This window comes from Mirounga leonina, unplaced genomic scaffold, assembly GCF_011800145.1.
Source record: "Mirounga leonina isolate KUSES-001 unplaced genomic scaffold, KU_Mleo_1.0 Mir_171, whole genome shotgun sequence".
In the NCBI taxonomy this organism is placed as follows: Eukaryota; Metazoa; Chordata; class Mammalia; order Carnivora; family Phocidae; genus Mirounga; species Mirounga leonina.
Window position 1 is genome coordinate 10,332,500 of NW_023270436.1, and position 21,414 is coordinate 10,353,913.

At 53.6% G+C, this 21,414-nt stretch overlaps 1 protein-coding gene across 1 annotated transcript in view; it reads right to left on the bottom strand.

Moving 5' to 3' along the window:
- The window catches only part of RASAL1 (RAS protein activator like 1), a 29,375-nt gene extending 9,803 nt beyond the window's left edge, over positions 1–19,572 (bottom strand). Inside the window, exons 1-13 of the mRNA XM_035017046.1 lie at positions 19,302–19,572; positions 15,950–16,006; positions 13,401–13,514; positions 13,201–13,262; positions 8,050–8,179; positions 5,904–5,985; positions 5,691–5,822; positions 3,903–3,991; positions 3,053–3,170; positions 2,773–2,926; positions 2,331–2,395; positions 1,928–2,040; positions 736–928 (exon numbers count right to left, since the gene is read on the bottom strand). Coding sequence (XP_034872937.1) covers positions 736–928; positions 1,928–2,040; positions 2,331–2,395; positions 2,773–2,926; positions 3,053–3,170; positions 3,903–3,991; positions 5,691–5,822; positions 5,904–5,985; positions 8,050–8,179; positions 13,201–13,262; positions 13,401–13,514; positions 15,950–16,006; positions 19,302–19,366 — 1,374 coding nt within the window. The 5' untranslated portion in view covers positions 19,367–19,572. The remainder of the gene's footprint in view (positions 1–735; positions 929–1,927; positions 2,041–2,330; positions 2,396–2,772; positions 2,927–3,052; positions 3,171–3,902; positions 3,992–5,690; positions 5,823–5,903; positions 5,986–8,049; positions 8,180–13,200; positions 13,263–13,400; positions 13,515–15,949; positions 16,007–19,301) is intronic.
- Between the last annotated feature and the right edge of the window lie 1,842 nt (positions 19,573–21,414).

The following is a 21,414-nucleotide window of genomic DNA, read 5'->3' on the forward strand; positions in this document are numbered from 1 at the left end:
CTGATTGTCTGGAGCTGCCCCCTTAAGACAAGCCATGGGAGTTCCCTTTGCCACAGTCCCTACCACTCCCTACTGCCCCACACCGGACTGCTGCCTTCATTCACCTCACCTGCCGGAGGCAGCGCCGGGGGTCTCAACTTTTATGTCAATAGTGACAAAGCACTGCCACATGCGGGGATTTGCTTTTAGGCTATTTCGGGCGCCTGCTACTGAGCACCTACTGTGTACCAGTGTGCTCGCTCATTCTTGCGCTCCCTCGCTCTCTTTCTCTAAGAGCTGCATTTAAGAAGCACTTACTTTGTGCCAGACTCTATATTTGGTGGTTTTGAGCACCGATCCAGAAGCCAGACTGCCTAGACAGGTGCCTACCCCAGGACCATGTGACTCAATCTCTCTGGGCCTCTGCTTCTTCCTCTGGGAAATGGAAGAATACTGGTACCCACCCCATAGGGTGGATACGAAGACTAGATAAGGCGAGGAATACGTTCAAGGCGGTCTGACCCCCGACAAGGGCTATATATCGCGTTAGCTGCTCTTACTACTATTACCACCACCCCTGGATCCCAGACCCTGCCAGGAATACCGATCCCACTTCCGACAGGACACACAGTACTTTAGCATGAGCAGCCCAGCTCTGTCCCCACCCTGCTCCGCCTCTCCATGTGACCCTGGACAAGCCACTGCCCCTCCCCAGCCTCAGTTTCCCCATCGGCTCCATGGGAACGCGTGGCCCACCTCATGCTCCGCCTGGGGGAAGCGCTCCTCCACGCACTGGTGCAGCTGCTTGAAGGCGAGGCGCATGGCAGGCGGGCAGCGCCCCACGGAGCCCACGATGGCCTCCACGATGGGCCCCAGGTAGCCGGTCAGCAGCCCCAGGCTGGCGTCCCGCACGTGCTCCTCTGAGGGTGCGCCCTTGAAGGAGATTCTCCTGGGGAAACAGAGTGGCTGTGCCTCCGAGCGCAGCCTCTGTCAGCTCAAAACCCTCCCCCAGCCCCCACTGAGCTGAGAGCACCCACCTTCCCATCCCCCCTCCATAACCTCCCCTCCTCCCGTTCCCGCCAAGCTTCTTTCTGCTGCTTAAACACGCAGAGCTCACTCCTGTCGCGGAGACTCGTGCATGCTCTTCCCTCCGCCTGAGACACTCTTGCACCCACAGTTAGCTTAAATGTCCCCTCCTCAAAGAGGCCATCCCTTTCCCACCACACATCATCACGGACCCTGGTCTGGTGCGTTTTCAGCAGGGACACGCCGGACACACGCTCCCACCTCAGGGCCTTTGCACTTGCTCTTTCCCCTGGCCCGGGATACTCTTCCACCGGATCTGTGCATGCCTCCCTCCCTCATCTCCTTCAAGTGTCTGCTGAAAGGTCCCCTTCTCTGTGAGGCTGTCCCTCTGACCACCCTATGAAATCCTGCAAGCCCCTTCTCTGCTCCCACAACCCTTCCCTGCTCTCTCTCTCTCTCCATTCCCCTGAGCGCCTTCAATGACCTTCTTTAGTTGGCTATCTCCCTCCCCCTGGAAGACAGATTTGGGTCCGCTTACTCCCTGCTCAGAACCAGTGTTCAGCCGGTGTCTGAACAATAGGTTCTCAACGATTGTTTTGTTGAGTGGATGATGGAATAACACTTTTCTACCTGCAAGGTTCTTGTCCCTTCTTTCTTATTCCCACACAGGTTGTAGGGTCTGTCTTGCCTGCCTCAGAGTTGGGATTCGAACCCAGGAGCTCAGTTTCAGAGTCCTGCCCGTCACCACTACACTACTCAGCCCGAGGATCGCGGTGCTCCCAGTGAGGCTTTCTGCGGCAACGCGGAGCTCCTGAGCAACGGAGCCGGAGGGAGGGAGTAGGCACAGACCCAGGCTGGCAAGGCTCTGGGCAGACAAGGGGGCTGCCAGGGGGTTGGGGTTCGCCCCTGAGGCCTTGCTCACCTGGTGCGGCCCAGGTCCATCTTGCACGGGTCCAGCTCCATGTACTTCTTTTCCTCGAAGACACGGTTAATCACCGGTTTCAGGACCTCGTGCAGGTAAGGCATGCCCACGAGCTGAGGGCAGGGGGCACCACATGGGGCGGGGCTGAGGGGGAGGCGGGGGCGTGCCCACGAGCGGGGAGTGGGGGGACCATGCAGGGAGAGGCTCAGAGCGAGGCTGAGGCATGCCCAAGGGCAGGAGTGAGGGGCGTCTCAGGGTGAGGCCAGGCACCAGCCACCAGCAACCCCGCACAGCTACCCTGAGCCAGCTGAGGCCGGCCAAGCTCTGGGCTCCCAGTAAGCACAGAAAAGGAGTCCCCTTGAGGAAGCTGCAGCTGGGCCCCACCAGGCCTTTGCGTGCTCACCTTCATAAACTGTTCCATTGCCTTGGATGCCAGGGAGTTAGAACGGAAGAGGGTGTTGGGGTCAGCTGGGAGGACAGAGGGAAATGTTTGCTGGGATTTGGAGGCCGGATCCACCTCACCCCACCCACCCAAGGTGGGAGTCATGATTCTTCCAGCCTCAGGAATCAGGTAGAGCTGCAACATCAACTCCATTCACAGTCCAGGGGCCCAGAGTGGTTCAATGAGCGGCCTGAGGTCACACAGCTCAAGAGGAGCAATGCCAGCACCTGAATCCAAGACTGTATCCCCAGTTGGCTGCTGGTGCAGAGTGTAGGGACCCCCCCGCCCCCACACACATAGGAGCCCCTGACCTCTGCCTGAAGCCCCCCGTTTCTCCCTCAGAGACCCTGTGTGTGGACCCATCCCTGGGGTGTGATGTCTGGGGCTCATGCAGGCAACTCACTGGTCCGGGTCACCTCACGCCGGGTGAGATAGTCCAGAAAGGGCCCAGCCTGGCCCTGGCCAAGAAAGAGCTTCACTAGCTTGGTGGCAAGGTCCTGGCGGCAGTCCCCCAAGGTCAGCTCCTCCAGCACAGCCAGGGGACTAGCAGCATCCTCCTGGGCAAGGACAGCCAACAGGGGAGGTGGCCCAGGGTCCTGGGACCCCAAAGCAAGAGCCCCGGGAGGGATCCCTGAAGCACGGGGAGCCATCATCCAGATCCCCAGTAGAATGGATGCACCCACCTCTGCCGGCCCCAGCACAGACTCCATGAGCAGCTCCGTGAGCGGCTGGTAATACTGGGAGGGCAGGATGCGGTCCTCAATGAGGCGCACCTTCAGCCGCAGCGCGCCCAGGGTCCCCCTGACCGGGGTCAGATCGCAGGTGAGAGAGCAGTAAGTATGTACGCGCAGGCGCGGACGGCCAAGAGAGGCAGGTGTGAACACAGATAAGGAGCATGGGTATTAGCAAAACAAGGCAGATGGGGACAGGTGTGAGCAGGTGTGAACAGGCGTGGGCAGTGTGGGCAGGTGTGAACAGATACTGACGGGGTACACAGGAACAGATGAGTGCAGACAGAGTCAACAGATACTGCTGGTGTGGAATGACGTGGCCAGTGTAAAAAAAAAATATGTACACTGTGAACAGACAATGGGGGCAGGTGTGGATAGTGTAGTCTGATGCAGACAAGTGTGGAGAAGTGTGGGCAGGTGTGGGTATATGTGAACAGATGTTCAGAGGGATACACGGGAATGGACAGGTAAAGTCGATGTGAACAGTGTGGCCAGCATAAGGTGTATACAAGAACGGACAATGTGAACAGGTGTGCACAGGTGTGGAAAGACCCGGGGTTCTGAACACGCATTGACTAGTGTGAGCTGATATGTTCACGTGCAAACAGGTGGATGGGGTCCAAGGTGAACTCATTTGGACTTAAGTAAATGCACATTGTAAGACAGACATTCAATGAGTGAACGAAGTGACATGGTGACAGCTTGTGGGCTGACATGGGCACCCACCAGGACCTGCCCGCAAGCTGAAGATGGCACTCGACCTGAGTTCAGCCTGGCCACCTCCCTCCACACCCACATTTACCCAGAATCCTCCTCGGCTCTGGGAAAGGGCAGGAGACGGAACCAGCCACTGGGTGCGTTCTGCTGCAGGACCTGTGGGGGGAACTCCACCTGCAGGGGGACACGCAGACCCTCAGCTGAACCCGAACTTGCCCGGCCTAAGGCCCCACCCAGGCCAAGAAAAGCTCTGACTGCCCACCCAAGGAGGGGAGGCGTAGACTGCCAGGGGTCACCTCCCCTCCCCTACCAAATCCCATTGACAAGAGCAGCCACACTCCTCTCCCAGTCCCAAAGGACTAGCTCCTGCCAGGATGCTGAGGGCCTCCAGGGACACTTCATTTACAGTTGGGGAAACTGAGGCTTGGGGAGATGGAGCAACTTGTCCAAGGTCACACAGCTGCCAGAGACCACATATCTGGACTGAGGGCATTTTCAGCTCTTTGGGGGGACACAAATCGCACCTGTCTGGAAGCTTAAAGAGAGTCCAGAAGGCCCCTGAGCCCCAGCCCCTCTCTTTTAAAATAACTTTATAAAGATGTAATTTGCATCCCATACAAGTCACGTATTTAAAGTGTGTAATTCAACGGCTTCTGGTCTACTCACAGAGTTGGGCAACCATCACCACTAATTTCAGAGTATTTTCTATCAGCCCCCCAAACGCCTGTGCTCATTAGCTGTCACTCCCCATCTCCCACCCCCACCCCCAGCTCCTGGCCACCACTGGTCTACTTTCTGTCTTTACACGTTCACCTACTCCAGACATCTCATATAAATGAAATCATATAATCTGTGGGGACAGGCTTCTTTCCCTTGGCATGTTTCCAACATTCATCCACATTGTAGCAGGTGCCAGACTTCATTCTCTTTTATGGCTGAGTAATATTCCATTGTAAGGATACACCATGTTGTATTTATTCATTCAGCTGCAGAGGGACATTTGGGTTGTTTCCGCTCTTGGCTGTCACGAACAACTGCCTGCTGTGAACCTTCATGTACAAGTTTTTATGTGGATATGTGTTTTCATTTCTCTTTGGTGCGCGCCCAGGAGTGGAGTTGCCAGGGCATGTGGTGATGGTCTTTAACCGTTTGAGGAAGGGCCAGACTCTTTTCCAAAGCGGCTACCCCATTTACACCCCCGCCTGCCTGCCCGGCCGGCTGTGCATAACCAAGCCTCCCTATAACTTGCTCTAATCTTGCATCCTTTTAAAAAAAAACTGTCAGCCCTGACTATGCATCCATTCCCACTGAGAGGCAGGGGCAGTCACACCCATTTTACAGATGTGCAAACTGAGGTTCCAAGAGACAGACCTTGAGCCCGGTGCTTCCAGGAATAGGGGTTAAGGGCTGAGATTCTGGAGTCAGAGAAGCCTGAGCTCAGATTCTGGCTCTGCCCTTTGTTGGTCATATGGCCTTGAGAAAGCCACTCAACTTCTCTGAATGAACCCTGGTTTCCCCAACTATAAAATGCAGACAACAATCCCAGCCTCACAGGGTGGCCATAAAGAGTGCAAAAGTGAGATTATGCTGGAGAAGCACTTAGCACATGGTCGTCCTGAGTACTCTCACCCCAGAATGAGAATCTGGGCCCAGCCTGGCACCTTGGGCAGGTTCCTGCCCCTTGCAGAGTCTCTGTCTCCTCGCCTGTGCAATGTGGCAATGGGACCCCATTGCCCGGGCCTGGCCAAGGAGCCAGCTGAGACAGCTTTCACATCTATCCTTCCAGATCCCAGGATGCAAGCCCATCTCCCCTCTCCTTCCCTCTTGGAGGCAGTGGGGAGCCATGGAGGGTGTCAGGGGAGGGGGTGCTTACCATGCCCAAGAAGTCATTCTTGCCCACCATGTCCCAGTCCCAGAGCTCCACTCGCAGTGGGGCTGGGGCACCCGGCATCTCCCGCAGCTCCAGCACCTCATCCCAGTGTGGGAAGCGGGTCTTCTTGATGGTCTGGGGAGAGGGGGAGTGAGGCAGAGCTGAGGAGGCCCTGCCTCCATGCCCGCCCCTCCCCCGATCCACGCCCCCACTCACTGACGTCTCCAAACTCTGGCTGCCCCAGAACACTCGTGCGAATGGGTCAGATGTGCCGGTGATATCCCGGGGGGCCAGGTCCCTGCGGAAGATGAGGAAAGGCGTGAGGGACGCAGGACCCTTGATGACCAAGACCCAGGCTGGACCTTGGAAAAGGGGTTCAGGATAGACCGTTCAAATGCCTCTGGCCTCCACTTGTAGGGACACAGCAAGGAGCACCCCTCACCCTGCCCATCGAAGCCCAGTATCTTCCTGTTGACCAGTGCTACCCTATCAGGAGGCCCTAGTATGCCCCTGTATTCCAGATAAGGAAACTGAGGCACCAGAAGGTCAAGTCCTAAATCACAAAGCCCAGGAGGTGAAGATGCAGTGGGGAGTGGGAGGGGAGCCTCAGTTTCCCTGGAGCCCCTGGGCAGGAGACCAGATGCCAGGGTTCAAAGCCTGGCTCCACCACTCATTGGCTGGGTGACACTGGGAGAAGTCCCTTCACCACCCCGAGCCTCAGTGTCCTCATCTGGAAAATAGAAATAATAACAGATCGAACCTCACAGGGCCGAGGCTTGAACGAGATGATGTGTATAACAGGCTTAGCTTAGCAGCTGGCCGGATGGGAGTGCTCGTTCATTCATTCATTCCTTCATTCATTCAACAAATGCTCATATCCACACCCTGCCTAGGATCCAAGAAAAGGCTTGAAGCAAGGACCCCCTGTCTCTGGTTGCTACGACAACCCAAAAGTCTCACCTTAGTCAGTTTCCCCAACCCCTCCTTCCTGAGGTCCCCCAAACCCAGTGACAGCCCCCCACCAGGGGCTGCTTGCTTCCTCTTGCTTCTTCTCTCCCACCCCTGTTTGGCATCCAAAGCCTTCTTTGGTTTCCTAGGAGCCAGCCCAGTTGCTAAGCGACAGCAATCAGTCCCTCTCCTGCTTGCAAGGATCCTGCACAGCCTTGTGGCTGGGGAGGAGGCCACTGGCACAAAGCAGATGAGGAGCCTCCTGTCCCATGTGCAGTCCTTTTGCCTGTCCTCTGCAACCCTGGTACTCCATCCAGACTCCAGAGAGTCCCAGCTGGAGACAGAGATCTGGAGACGGTGGGAGAGGCACAGAGAGGGCAAGAAAAGGCTTTCAGGTCACACAGCAAACCAGAAATAGTGAACCTCCCCAACGTGAGTGAGGACTGGTCTAAAAGTGAGGGTTGGGGGAGTAAGGTGTGAAAACAAGGCAGAAAGACAAGATGGGAGATGAGAGGGGGGAAAGGGATGGGAGTATTGAAGGAAGCAGAATGATGGGGGAGCTGAGGAAGAGAGGAGGGAATTACACAGCAATAAATAGGCAGGAGGGAAGATGGATATCCCACGAGCTGGTGCCCCTGGAGGGTAATCTGTGGGGTTTTGCTGATCCTGCATCCAACTTCCTTCTCCTGTTTCTTTGGGACAGGACCTGCCCCTGTCTCACACTCCCAGCTCACATAACTTAGGTAGGCTGATCCCTCTCTTCACTCCAGGAGTGGGTGTGGGACTCAGGCCTGACCCATCAGAGTCCATGTAATTGGTTCAGAGATAGGTATGTGCCCCAGATTGGGCCAATAAGAATCAGTCCTAGGACATTAGTGGGAAATGATGAAGGAAATTTCTTTTTCAATTGGACCTGCCAAGTTGGTAGGATGCCATCTTGGGACTGCTGGGGTCATCTTTGCCCACACCTGGAGAGAGACTGCCTGAGAATGAAGCTAACACAAAAGATAACCGAGAAGTCTATGTCTACAGATTCCTGATGTCACTGTTTGAGCACCTGGATCCAGCCATGCCTGAAGCTGCATGTCATTCATATAAGCCAATCTGCTTAAGCTAGTATGAATTGGGTATCTATCACTTACAATTTGATTAATACACCTCCACACTTTGGCCATTCTCAGTGTCTGACCTTTGGTTGCTGGTCACTGGGGACCCAGCAAGGATTTTGCTTGTGCAAACCCAGGAACTTGCAAACCTGGTGAACATGGACTGTTTGCCTACAAGGGATCCTGGCTGTGAGCCCAGAAGTGCCCCAGGAGTGACGTGGTCTCAAAAGCCAAAACAGCTGGGAGAATGCAGCAAACTCTTGCTCATTCTCAGACCAACCTCACACCAACCCCCATCATGACCATACCTGGCCTGGAGCACATGACAACGAAGACAACGGCCCCGTGCATCCTCCAGCATCTGTACATCCAAGCAGATCTCACCCTGAACCTCTGCATCTGGGTCCACACGGCTCAGGTTGATCCAGCTATCAATTCCTGGAAGGCACAGGTGCTCACATTTATTAAGTACCTACCAGACAGTGGCATTGTGTTACCTTAAAAATTCAATTAACATTAAATATGTATTAAGTCATGGACTTCTCATGTTAGCCTTCTGATGTAGGTACTGTAATTATCCACACTTCCAGATGAGGAAAATGAGGCCCAGTGAAAGAAGAGCTTTGCCCATGTTCCCACAGCTAGTAAGTGGTAGAGCTGGGATTTGAATGTGAGCAGTATAGTACAATGCCCTTCACCCTGTACTCATTCTTCACTCTAATATACAAAACCCTCCATCATTTAGTCTCAACATACTCTCCCCTCACAAAAATGTTGGGCATTCCTTCCTCTGAGCCTCCCACCCGGCAGGGGGCAGTTCTCCCAGTCGGGAATCAGTCAAGTCAATTTCAACCTCCCTCCCCTACCCGCTTCATTTCTCTCAACACTTGAAAGATACCATCCACTGATTTCTAGCTTCCATTGTAGCTGTTGGGAAGTCATTGCAGCCTGATCACTGATCTTCTGTCAATGGTGTATCTTTTCTCTTTAATTTTAAGGACTATGAGTTTGATGTTCTACAATTTCACCACACAGGCAGGTAAGGATTTTTTTTTTTTTTAATCCTGCTTACTGCAGGTTGTGCTGATTCTACTTATAGAATCATGTCCTTCCTTGAGTTCTGGAAAATTCCAGTCATCAATTTTTGTATCACTTCCTCTCCCTTATTTTTTCTTTCTTTTTTTTTTTTTAAATTTGCAAATTATTTTTTATCTTGGAAAACAAATTTTTCACACAAAATATGTCATATTCCTCTGTATGGCTTTGTTATTGATAAATTAATAAACATTTTAAAATTTTGTCTTAATTTCTAATATAGTACCTACAGGTATTACCCACTTCGGGGTCCACAAAAAATTTTAAGAGTGGTAAAGGGTCCTGAGATCACCACACTTTTAACCCTGGTGGCTGCACATCTTCTTGAATGATACCAGCTCGATTTATGGCTTGCTCCTTCTGGTACTCCTCCAGCCACATTAGGGGCCGGAAGTAGATAGGATAGAAGGCGGCTCCGATTAGGGAGATGAAGCTGCCAAAGATGAGCACGGTGCGCAGGTTCCGGGACATGGCGCCAGACCCGCTGAGAGCCCCGCACGTTCTCCCTTATTTTTTCTATTCTTTCCTCCTAGGACTCCAATTAAATGGATGTTAGACCTTCTCAGTAATTTTCTATGTCTCTGAACTTCTCTTTCATATTTTCCTTCTTTTTTCTCTGGGCTAAAGTCTAAATAATTTCTTCAGATCTCTCTTCCAGCTCACTAATTCTCTCTTCAGCTCCGAATGATGTGCTGTTGAACTCAGCCACTCAGTTCTCAATTTCAGTCACTACTTTTTATCTCTAAGAGTTCGATTTGGTTCTTTTTCAAATCTATTTTTTTTTAAGATTTTATTTATTTATTTGACAGAGAGAGACACAGCGAGTGAACACAAGCAGCAGGAGTGGGAGAGGGAGAAGCAGGCTTCCTGTGGAGCAGGGAGCCCAATGCGGGGCTCAATCCCAGGACCCTGGGATCATGACCTGAGCCGAAGGCAGACGCTTAACGACTGAGCCACCCAGGCGCCCTTCAAATCTATTTTTTAATGTATTGTTTTACTTTATTATGATTATCGCTGGCCCTTTCTGGTGATTACATTTCTATTTATTTAAATATTTTATTCCTTTTAAAATTCTGTATATCATAAGTAATAAATTCTAAAATCTTCATGGGTTCAAATCTGGTGGTTATTGTGTCTGCTGACTCTTGCTCATGGTGGCCCACTTCCTTGTGTGTGTGATGAAGTGTAGTCCCACCTCACCTCTCTCTGTCTTCACTGCTACCCCCAAATCCAGGATGCCATCAGCTTCCTCTCACTTGACCATGGCAACAGACTCCTAATTTATCTCCCACATGCACTCCTGTCCCGCTGTGATCCAGTATCCACAAAGCAGCCCAGAGATCTTCTGAAAATGTATCTAATCTCTCCTGCCACTCCATCTTCTGATAATATGGCTCCACTCTCTTCACTGTCTTGCTCAAGGACCATCAGTGGCTCCCTAGTGCCTCCAGGAGAAAGTGCAGACTCTAGCCTGACACCTACAGCCTTCTCCAATAGAGACCCACCTAGTGCTCCATCTGCCCTGGCCTACGCCTGACACTAGAAGAGAGTCTACAGAGACATGCCTTAGTGTCTTTGCTGAGATACCTTTAAGAACCAACTCATTCCCCTTCATCCAGGAAACCTTCCTTGACTACACTAGCCCTCACTGCCCTCTTATCCTCATCCACTGTCATGCCAGTGATATTCCACATGCCTCTACCCCCACCTTCCTGTCCTGCTTGAAAAAACATTCAGACACATGGCCAGCTTCCCTTTTTTTCTTGCTCCTTGCTTGTGTGTGAACGTGTTTTGTGTTTCTATCTGGTCCATAAGCTCCTTAAAATTTGGCCTCATACTTCATTCATCTAATTCCACCCCCTTGGGTGGATGTTTGAGGCACAATGGGTACAGCTTGGTGGACAGGTTGAAAACACAGACTTTGGAAGCAGACGCAGCCTGGACCCAACTCCCAACTCTGCAACTTCTAGGAGGGGCAATTGCCTTCATCTCTCCAAACCTCATTTCCCATCAGCCATAAATCCAAGATCATTCTAGTGCACACTTCACTTGGTGTTGTGAAGACTAAATATAAAGTGCTTAGCATCATGCCTGGCACATAGTAAGCTCTCATTAAATAGGAGCAATGATTATGATGATTAGCATGTAGGTTTCCAACTAATCCCCACTGATGAAAAAATACATTATTCAGTTATTGACATTGAGACAATTAGTAGTCATCTAGACAAAAAGTAATAAAGTTCAATCCCTCTCCATACCTTGAATCTGGACAAATTCCAAGTAGAGCAAAGACTTGAATGTAAAAAAGGAAAACAAATTGTTGCGAGAAGAAATCATGTAAAAAAATTTTATCTTAGAGTTGGGAAGTCCTTTTTAGGTATCACAGAAAATCAAGAGCCATAAAAACAAAAAGATGAAGTTAACTAGAGAAAAAGAAATAAATTTTATACATAGAAAAAAATGATAAGCAAAAACATAAGTGACAAAGGGAGAAAAACTATTTGCAGCTGATATGACAGAGTTAAATTGACCTAATATGCAAAGAGCTCCTACAAATCAATAAGAAAAGCCAAACAACCCAGTGGGGGACAATGCACATACAATGTAAATAAACAACAAACAAAAAAGGAAACAAAGCGACTCTTAAATATGTAAAGAGGCTTTCAATCTCGTTCATAGAGAAATCCAAAATAACCTACACAAAGAGGCAATTTTTTTACCTCTCAGATACAAGATCAAAGCGTTTGGTAATTCCTGCCAAACGTACAGGGTGGGCAAATTGTTACCTCCTCCATAGAAGGTAACTTAGCAATAACTCTCTAATGTGCTAATATGGATACTCTATGACAAATCTACTTCTAGGAATTTATCAGACTGATTAATATCTCTTGCACACATGTGAAATCACATTTGTACAAGGCTATTCATGGCTGTATTGTTTGAACTCGGGAGAGATAGTAAACCACCCAAGTGTCCATCAGTAGGGAACCAGCCAAATAAATGATGATATATCCACACAATGGAGTGCCATGAAGTCAAAGATCAAAGAATGCGGAAGCTCTTGGGGCACCAATATGGAAAGATCTCCAAGGTACGTGGTGATGTGAAAGGCAAGGTAGAGAACAATGAGTATAACAGGCTGCCATTCCTAGGAGCAGAGAACAAAACACACACAGTGCTGTGTTAAGAGCACAGACTGGATGGAGGTAGACAATCTTGGTTCAAATCCTGGCCATCCCACTTAATAACTTTGTGATTTGAGGCAAGCCATAGAACCAACCCCCTGTGCCTCAGGATGTTCACCTATGGAGCGGGCAGAATAAGAGTACCTACCTCACAGGGTTATTACAATAATTAAATGAATTGATTCATGTAAAGCACCTGGAATAAATAAACCTATTTAAAATATCTCTAGAGGGCGCCTGGGTGGCTCAGTTGGTTAAGCAACTGCCTTCGGCTCAGGTCATGATCCTGGAGTCCCGGGATCGAGTCCCACATCAGACTCCCTGCTCAGCAGGGAGTCTGCTTCTCCCTCTGACCCTCCTCCCACTCATGCTCTCTGTCTCTCATTCTCTCTCTCGCAAATAAATAAAATCTTTAAAAAAAATTTTTTTTAAATATCTCTAGGGGTGCCTGGGTGACTCAGTCAGTTAAGTGGCTGCCTTTGGCTCAGGTCATGATCCCAGGGTCCTGGGATCGAGCTCCATGTCAGGCTCCCTGCTCAGCAGGGAGCCTGCTTCTCCCCCTCCCTCTGCTGCTCCCCCTGCTTCTGCTCTCTCTCTCAAATAAATAAATAAAATCTTTAAAAAAATAAAATAAAATATCTCTAGAAGGACATACAAGAAACTGACAACCTTGAAAACGAAAATGGAATAGCTGGGTTAAGAGGGACAGTTTCCCCCACTAATTATACCTTTTGAATATTGAACTATGTAAAGTAATTAACTACTCAATGAATAAACTAAATTTTAAAAAAATTTTTTTAAATCAACAACTGATGGGGTGCCTGGGTGGCTCAGTCAGTTAAGCATCTGACTCTTGGTTTCAGCTCAGGTCATGATCTCCGGGTCATGAGATTGAGCCCAGTGTCAGGCTCCATGTCCAGCAAGGAGCCTGCTTAAAATTCTCTCTCTCCCTCTCCCTCTGCCCTTCCCTCACCCCACATGGGCGCATGCATTCTCTCTCACTCTCTCTCTTCCCCTCCCAAAAAAAAAGAGAGAGAGAGAGAAATCAACAACTGAAATAATTTTCCAGTGAAGACTCTGTGCTTCCCCTGCCACTTGCTACATGCTTGCAAATGCCCAACCTGGGCATGGCCACGCCTATTCCCTCTGCCCAGCTGAAGGTCGCTGCCCCTCGCCCACCTCGGGGGTCGGCTGCAATTGCTTCCCTGCTCAGCGAGATCTTGCCAATGATGTCGTCGTGCCTGTGGAAAGGTGGGCAGGTGAGGGTCCAAGTCATTAAGTCGAGGGAGCAGGCATCAAGGGCCGGCTGGATGGGTACTTTGCCTCGGGGCATCCCGCCTTCCCCCAGGTGCCCAGGCATGGGTCCCCAGTACACACACCCCACTGTATCCTCGTCCAGCACATAGAAGGCCAGATGGTGGAAATCCAGGGGCAGGTGTATGGTGTATTCCTCCCCCCAGAAGGGGCTCAGGCTCCGCCAGACAGTTGCTGTCCTGTAAAAAGGGCACAGGGGGCTGGGGACCCTTGGGCCACACAGGTGGCAGACACACACACAGGGAGCGGCGTCTGGGTCAGTTAAGGGTCCCACTCTTGATCTCAATTCAGGTCTTGATCTCAGGGTCATGAGTTCAAGCCCCACATTAGACCCCATGCTGTGTGTGGAGCCTACTTAAAAAAAAACACGAAAAAACCCACAAATACACACACAGAAACCCCAACACTCACATACTCCGAGACCTACATACACACACATACACACACACACACAGTCCCATAAGGAGGCACATGAAAAGAGAGACACTCACAGATACACCAAGAAAGCCAGAGACGCACTCCCATATACACAGATACACATATGAAGCCTCAGAAATTTCTAGAAATGCACATCTATGTGTTTCTACATATGGACACATACAGATACACACAGAGAAAACAGCACAGTCACATAGACACACAGACCAAAAAAAAAATTGCCCAGCGCATAGAGACCCACAGAGACCCACAGACACACACTCATACATATATAGTGATAGATGGCAGATACACACACACAGAACCCCCGCACAGTAACTGAAAACCTGCAAATTCCATTCATTCACTCATTCACTCCATAAACACCCTGACTGTGTGCCAAGTCTTGTGGGCTATGGAGAATCAGAGGAAGAGGTGCCCAGGTCCCTGCCCCCACAGAGCCCCGTTCAGTGGGCAGGTGCTCTCTCCTGAGCTCTTATGACACATGACACAGTGAGAGAAGTGATTAGGGTGAGCTCAGTGGCACCTGGCTGGGCCTGGGGGTGTGGACAGGAGGAGTCAGAAAAGGCTTCCTGCAGGAGCTAATTAGGCAAAGGGGGATGAGAAGATGAGGACAAGATGGCTGGCACAGCATGTGCAAAGGCCCTGAGGCAGGAGTGAGCTTGTTGAGTCTGAGGAACAGGAAGGTGCTAGATGGGAAATGCGGAAGTGTGAGGGGCCAAGAGACCATGAAGTCAGCAGGAGCCAGAGCACTCAGGAAACAAGAGGGAACCACAAAAGGGTTAGGGAGCAAAATAAGCCTAGAAACAGACACACACAGAGAGCATCCTCACCCCGACACCCCTGCAGATGCACTTCTCTTCACCCAGTAGGGAACGAAGAACCTACTTTGCCCAATGAAGACACACCCAAATCTATGGCTGTAGAATTGGGTCATATACCTGTCACTCCTTTCTTCCCTTTCCCCACACTCTTCCCCAACAAGGAGAGTGAACATATACATACGCAGGCACACAGAGATGCGCACTCTGCCCTCTACCCCAGCCCAGGGCACCACCGTCAGATGGACCCTTCTTCCCAAACACCCTCTTCCCCCTGTCCTGGCCTTTTCCCAGCTGGAAGTCCCTCTTCAGAGCCCAGAGCTGGGCAGAGTGCAGCCTGGGATCGCACAGAAAATCTCTCTGTGGGTTTGGGGGTGGTATCATAGCATGTGGGGAGGGGGCAGCATGAGCATAGAGAACAATGGAGGGGGTCAGCTGGGGTGCTGCAGGCTGACCCTCCCCCATGGGGTTCCCCACCACCCGCTCCCAGCCCATCTGGACCGGAACCAGCACCAGAAGCATCCTGAATCCTGCTGTCTCCATAGGAACCCCGGGCCTCAGCCACCCGCCCACCTGCCCACCCACACCGCCCAGGCCTGCGGGGGCGGGGCGGGAGCCAACCATGGCCCAGCCCCACATTCCTCCACCCCCGCCCAAAACTCACTCATCAAACACCCTCACGTCCTCACTTGTCCTCACGATGGCATGTGTGTACCCAAACAAGCAGACACTGGTGCTCACGTGTGTATGCAGGGCAGCCCACGGGCGTGCACACCCCCCCCACACACACCACCGGGACACAATGTGAGCCCATGAGCCGCACACCCCCAGAGACACGCACATGTGGTCACAGGCATTCACATCAGCCCTCCAACACCCCCCCACACACTCACAAGCAGGCCCAGCGGGGCACGCATGCGCGCGCACACACACACGCACACACACACACGCACGCCCCAGTGCCCGCAGCACCCAGCAGGCCCGGAACCAGCCAGCCCAGCCAAGCGTGAGATGCCCGCCTCCGGGGAGGCCACTATGGGAGGCTGGCAGCCGCTGAGTCAGCCCCAGGACACCGTCAGGGACATCATCTGGTCCGGGGGAAGGTGTCGGCCAGTCGGTGGGGCAGGATGGGGAGAGGAGTGACAGCCCCAGCTGTCTGTCCCCAGAGGGGCCAAAGCACAAAGCAGTCACTTTCAGCCCCACACGTCCACCCTTGGCATAAGCATTACCGCCGGCCGGCTCCTCTTTTCAATGTGAAATCTTGTGTCTGGACTCGCCAGGTCTAGAAGGAGCTGCTCCTCCTCCATCCCCCGCCCTGTTCCTCTTTCCCCAGGCCCGGCCTGTCCACTCCTCACCTGGCCACCACCTCGTCATCCACCTTCACGATGCAGTAGGGGTCACTGCTCCCAGACCTGCAGGAGGAGGATGTTCAGGAGGGAGGTTGAGAGGGCAGCCATGAGTGGAGGTCCCAATCCACCCTCATTATGTACAGATAAGGGCAACTGTGGCCCAGAGAGGGGAGGGGACTGGCCCGGGGTCACACAGCAAGTCGGGCTAAGGGGCAGAACCTCGGGAGACCAGCAGGAGATGTCACGGGTGCACAGCCCACCCACTGCTTGCCCGACCCCCATGCATGGGCTCTCTGGGCTTCCACCCATAGAAACAGAACGTTGAGGCATGAGGCTAGAAAGTTCCCAGTACTGGTCCCAGGAAGCCCGGAGCCGTGGTCAACAGCATGAGCTGGAGAGGCATCCCAGTGTTACTGTGTGTTAGCTGTGGAACCCAGGAAGCCCCATCCTCTCTGTGGGTGCTGGGTTTTCCTCTCTATGATGTTTACACACATCTCTGGGGGGGGGGGGCTGGAGGAACTAAAGGAGAAAATGCATGGTGGGATGCATCACCGGCCGGCCCCAGAGCTCACCTCTGGGAGCCTTAACACTACCCTCTGGAGAAAGCATTGCCGACCAGCTTTTCATTTCCACGGGACTTTCCCTGGCGGGGGGTGGGGGGGTGGGGGGGACTCCCGATGCTCAGCCCAGTGGGGCCGCACCTCTGCTGGCACAGACCAGGGCACCCAGATCTCAAAACAACATCCCACAGCAGCCCCTTGAGGAGGCATCAGCCATGAGCCAACCAAAGCCAGCTCCATCCCCCCTTCATAATAAGAGTTACCAGCCCCATCCCGAGCTGTCCACCAGGGTCCTCATCTTGCCTCTGTCCCATCGCACAGGCCTCCTTTGTCTTCCACCAAGCTCAGTCCAGCCTCAGGGACTTTGCACTCGCTGTTGCAACTGCCTAAGACACCCTGGGAGCCTCAGTTTCCTAATCTGCCTCTACGCCCCAGGATGCCTGTGTCTGGGGAACCCCTATATCTCATTTCTCTGGCTGGGTTCTCCATTCCTGAGCCTCTTTTAGGTACGGTCCCGTTCCTCAGTTTTCCCGACGGCAGACGTGGAGGAAGATTGGCTGGGATCCCACTAGCAAAGAGCTGGGAGACACGCCCCCCTCCGTCCACCAAGCCTGACCCTGGGGCCCCTCTTGGGAGCCAAGCTCGCTCGTTGGCTCCACAGCTCTGACGCACAAGGGCCTTATCAGTCTCCCATCAGGTAGGAGGCAGCAATAGCAGGAGGGGTGACCCCTCCGGACCCTCAATCTCTCCAGACCCTTGACCTCTCCCATGGGCCCTGCCCCAACTCAAGTGTGGGAAAGAAGACCCCTCAGCCACTGCCTGCCCAGTGTGGTTTATTCATGGGAGCAGTCAGGGCTCAAATCCCAGCTGTGTGACCTTGGGCAAGTGACTTTGCCTCTCTGGGCCTGTTTCCCCTATTTATAAATGGAAATGCTCATAGGACCATAGGAAGTGTTAAGGATAGGACCTGGCCCAGAGTAAGCCCTGGAACGACTTACAGCTGCTATTCATAAGAGTAATACTCAAAAATTGTCAGTGGGGGCCTCCTCCAGCGTCAGGTCAGACCCCCCCCTCAAAACTGACAAAGCTTCAGGACAAGTCTGGGCCCTTTCCCTTAGGAGACCAGAGAGAGAACACGCCCCCATCTAAGAGTTTCCATGGGTGTGAAGATCCCAGCAGGCTCTGAGGACAGCCCCTCTGAAGAAGGGAGCCAACAGCTAGGGAAACTGAGGCAGGGTGGCTCAACTAGGGCTTAGTGACTCCTTCCCACCCTTGCTCTGGGGCTCACCTTGGCCCGAGAACTTGGGGGAGAAAGGGTGGCCAAGAGGTGTAGGAACCAGGTATGAGTTAAGTCCCTCTGCAGGAGAGGCAGAAGGAGCCCCGCGAGCTATGTCCACCCTACAAGCCATGTCCACCCCATGAGCTGTGTCCAGGGCCAAGGGCAGCACCCGCCACTCCCTCATGGCCCTCACCCAGGGCCAGGAGATGGAAACCTGATTTTTGGAGGGGCTCCCCCTCAGCCCTCCAGCAGTTTCCAGGCCCCAATTCCTGGCCTCCCTGACCCGACAGTTCCAGAATGTCATTCTCAGAGGCTCTGAGAGGGTGTCCCAGAAGAGGGAAGCAGGGGCTTGTCCAGATGCTACATTCACACAGCAAGTGCTCTGCTTCTATCCCAGGTGCATGTTTATTTGGGGTAGCTGATGAGGATGAGGGGAAGCTAAAACTGCTCTCGGCAGCCCAGGGTTGGGGAGGGGCGAGGTTCATAAAATCAAAGGCAGGAGACTCCTCACTGGGGACCCACAGCTGGGGGAGTCAGGGCATATCTAAGCCCTCATCTCAACTTGGGTAAAGGCTCAGAATCCAGATTTCTGCTCACCCTGGCCATGGGGTAAATCCTAACAGGTTCTCCACCCCCCTCAGCTGCTCTGGGCTGGGTGGATCCTGTCCAGAGCTCCCATTGTCCAGGTGGGAAATCGAGATCCAAGAGGACCATGTTCAAGGTCACACAGCTGATGTCCTGCCAAGGATCCCACACCTGTCCCAGGTGCTGACACCTCACAGCCCCTTCTGGGCTCCAGGCCAAGCAGGAGGGGGACCCCTCCTGCCATTCTGCTGATTCGGCAACTGCTGACTCAGCCCTGGAGGAAGCAGAGCCAAGGACTGGTACCAACAGGAGCCCAAGGGTCCTCCGGCCCCACCACATCTGGCTGGAGAGGGTGCTACGGTGTGTGTGTGGGGGGGTGGCTCTTCAAGGCACTCAGCATCCAGGGAAGGCCACACAGGGAGCTCCTCGCTGGGGAGCTCAGGGCTCTGGGTCCAGAGGACCCCAGTCTCCCCCAGGCCTGGCTGGTGGGCCACCTGATGACTGTCTTTGAATCTAAACACCAGACGGACACAGAGGAATGCTGAGGCCAACCGGCGCTCTAGGCCTTCTTCCCAGGATTCTTTTGATAGGCACCCACCCTGCCTGAACTAAGGAAGAGGACCCCCCCCCCATGCCCTCCCCAGCTCCAACAAAATCCGACCCTCCAATCCCCTTTAGTACATCCTAGAAACAAAGACACCCCCCTTCCGGGGAGCAGGGTGGCGTATCTGCTAAGTCTGGGCGCCCCTTTCCACTAGGACAGCCATGGGCATGGGGTTTTAGCCCCGTGAAGGCGGATCTGCATCAATACTGTGTCTTAGACAAGAACCCCCTGCCCACCTCACCCACCCTCCCCGGCACGCGGAACGGGCGACCCCGGCCCCATCCCATGTCCGGTGCGCCCCTCGCCCGCGACTCGCCCCCGGGTACTCACACGTCCTTGGCGGGCAGCGCCCGGCCCTCCACCACGCGGACATTCAGGGAGCTGCTCTTGGCCATGGCGCCCAGCCCCAAACTTTACGGGCAGAAGGGTGCCCAGGTGCCGAGGCTGGACCGTGGAGGGCGCGTCTACATGTCACCAGCTGCGAGCCTGGCGCCCCGTCCCGGGGTCCCAGCGCCGCCTATGCGAGACGCGGGTAGCTAGGCGGGAGGTTTCCGGAGGAGAAAGAATAGGTGTCCGGCGAGGGGGAGCCCCTCGGGCTCTACAGGTAGGAGCGTGCGCGGAGGACCAGAGCGCGCAGGGGGCCCCCGCCGCTCGTGCCTCCTAGTCTGGAGCTCCGGGTGGGCGGGCAGGGGGCGGGAGGGGCAGCCCAGGGCCCTCCCCCCAATCCCGCCTCCCGCGTGGCCCCCGCCCGTCCCCGGGCCCCCTCGCGCGCCCTCTGCCGGCACCCCAGCCAAGCGCGCCCGAGCGCCCGGGCCGCGGAGACCTGGGCGCGCTGACTGCCAGGTGGGGAGCGGCCCACGGCCGTGGCGGGCGCGGCCGCTGGCTCGTGGTGAGCTGACCTGGGGCTCAGAAGACCCGGCATGTCCCCTGCCTGCCCTCCCTCCAGCACAGTCGCACCTCCCCGGCCCTCCCCTGCCTCCCATCCCGGCGCCGCCTCCCCGGTCCCCGCTCCGTGCCCTGTGCGGGAGCAGTACCCGCGGTCGGCGGGAGGCGTCGCTAAAGAGGGAGTCGCACATTCCGGGGCGGGGGGAGTAGGGGGGTCGGTTCAGAGTCAAGGGAGGGGCCCCGAACACCCCCTTCCTCCTCGTTTAGTTTCCAATTAAACCCAGACTGTGCGAGCCGCAGCTCCCACGTCACGGGCTGGCACTGCGGGGGAGGCGGCCGCGGCCGGAGGGGGAGGGGAGGCCTGAAGATAACCACGACGGCGGTGACAGAAGTCATCTACAACTGTTGGAACACTTACTGTGTGCCAGGCACTGCTCTAAGCGGTTTCCGGGGATTGTATCCTCTTTGTCCTCACCATAATTCTACGCACTAAGTACTCTTGCACTATCGCCCCCATTTTATGCATAAAGAAACGGGTTCAGAGGGATTAGATAGCTCAGGGAAGGCCTCAGGCAGTGACTGGCTTGCCTTCCTGGATTTGAATCCTGACTCTACCTCTTGCTAGCTGTGTGGTCTTGAGCAAGTCACTTAACCTCTCTGTGCCTTGGCTTGCTTTCCTCATCTGTTCAATAGGAATAACATAGTATTTTGCTCACAGGGTTTTGAGAGAATTCGATGACATAAAGCAGATATGAAAGAAGCAGATACAGGTCCCAAAACAGTCACAGGCACATAAGAAGCTTATAAAAAGCATTTGATATTATTATTATCGTTATTGTTATTATTATTATTGTCCTTCGAGGCATAACTCAAACATCATCTCTCCTAGGAAGGCTTCGAAGATGCCCTTCCACCCCAGACAGAGGTTTTCTTCTCTTTTTCTCGGTTCCTCAGCTCCAGGGTTGTACATTTTTCAAGTGTCAAAACTTGGAGTTTGACAAACACATTTGAAACAATGCTACAGGAAGAGCCTGTCCCAGGATAGATCCTTACACTATTTCTCCCCGTGAGTTTGTTGTTTACCCTCCTAAGAGTTCTTGGAAGAACTGGCACCAAGCCTGACTCACTTTGGTCAGCCCAGGGCTGGGCACCAATGGGGAGGCCCCAGCCGAATGATTACCGCAGCCGATGCCCAGACCGGCAGGACCAGGAGGGCCCAGAACAGCCACAGGAGTAGCCAGTGATCTGTCTCCCAAGCTCCCTCCTTGACTTCCCAGCTGGCACTCCAGCCAAGCTGGTAAGGGGTTCTGATCCCTGGAGTTCTCTCCCCAGCTGTCCGCTACCTGCGGAGTCCTCCAACTTCCAAAGACTGGGCCTCAGTTACCCCATCTGGGCTATGGGTCTAGCAGGGCTGGCCCCAAGGCTTAGAAGTATTGCAGCATCCTTCAGCAGGGTACGAGAGGTGATCCAGGGTCAAATCCAGAACCGCGGTAGCCCCAAGGGAGTGTTAAAACACCAACACCCTCCAGGTGCCTTACTAAGCAGCCCCCGATTCCTT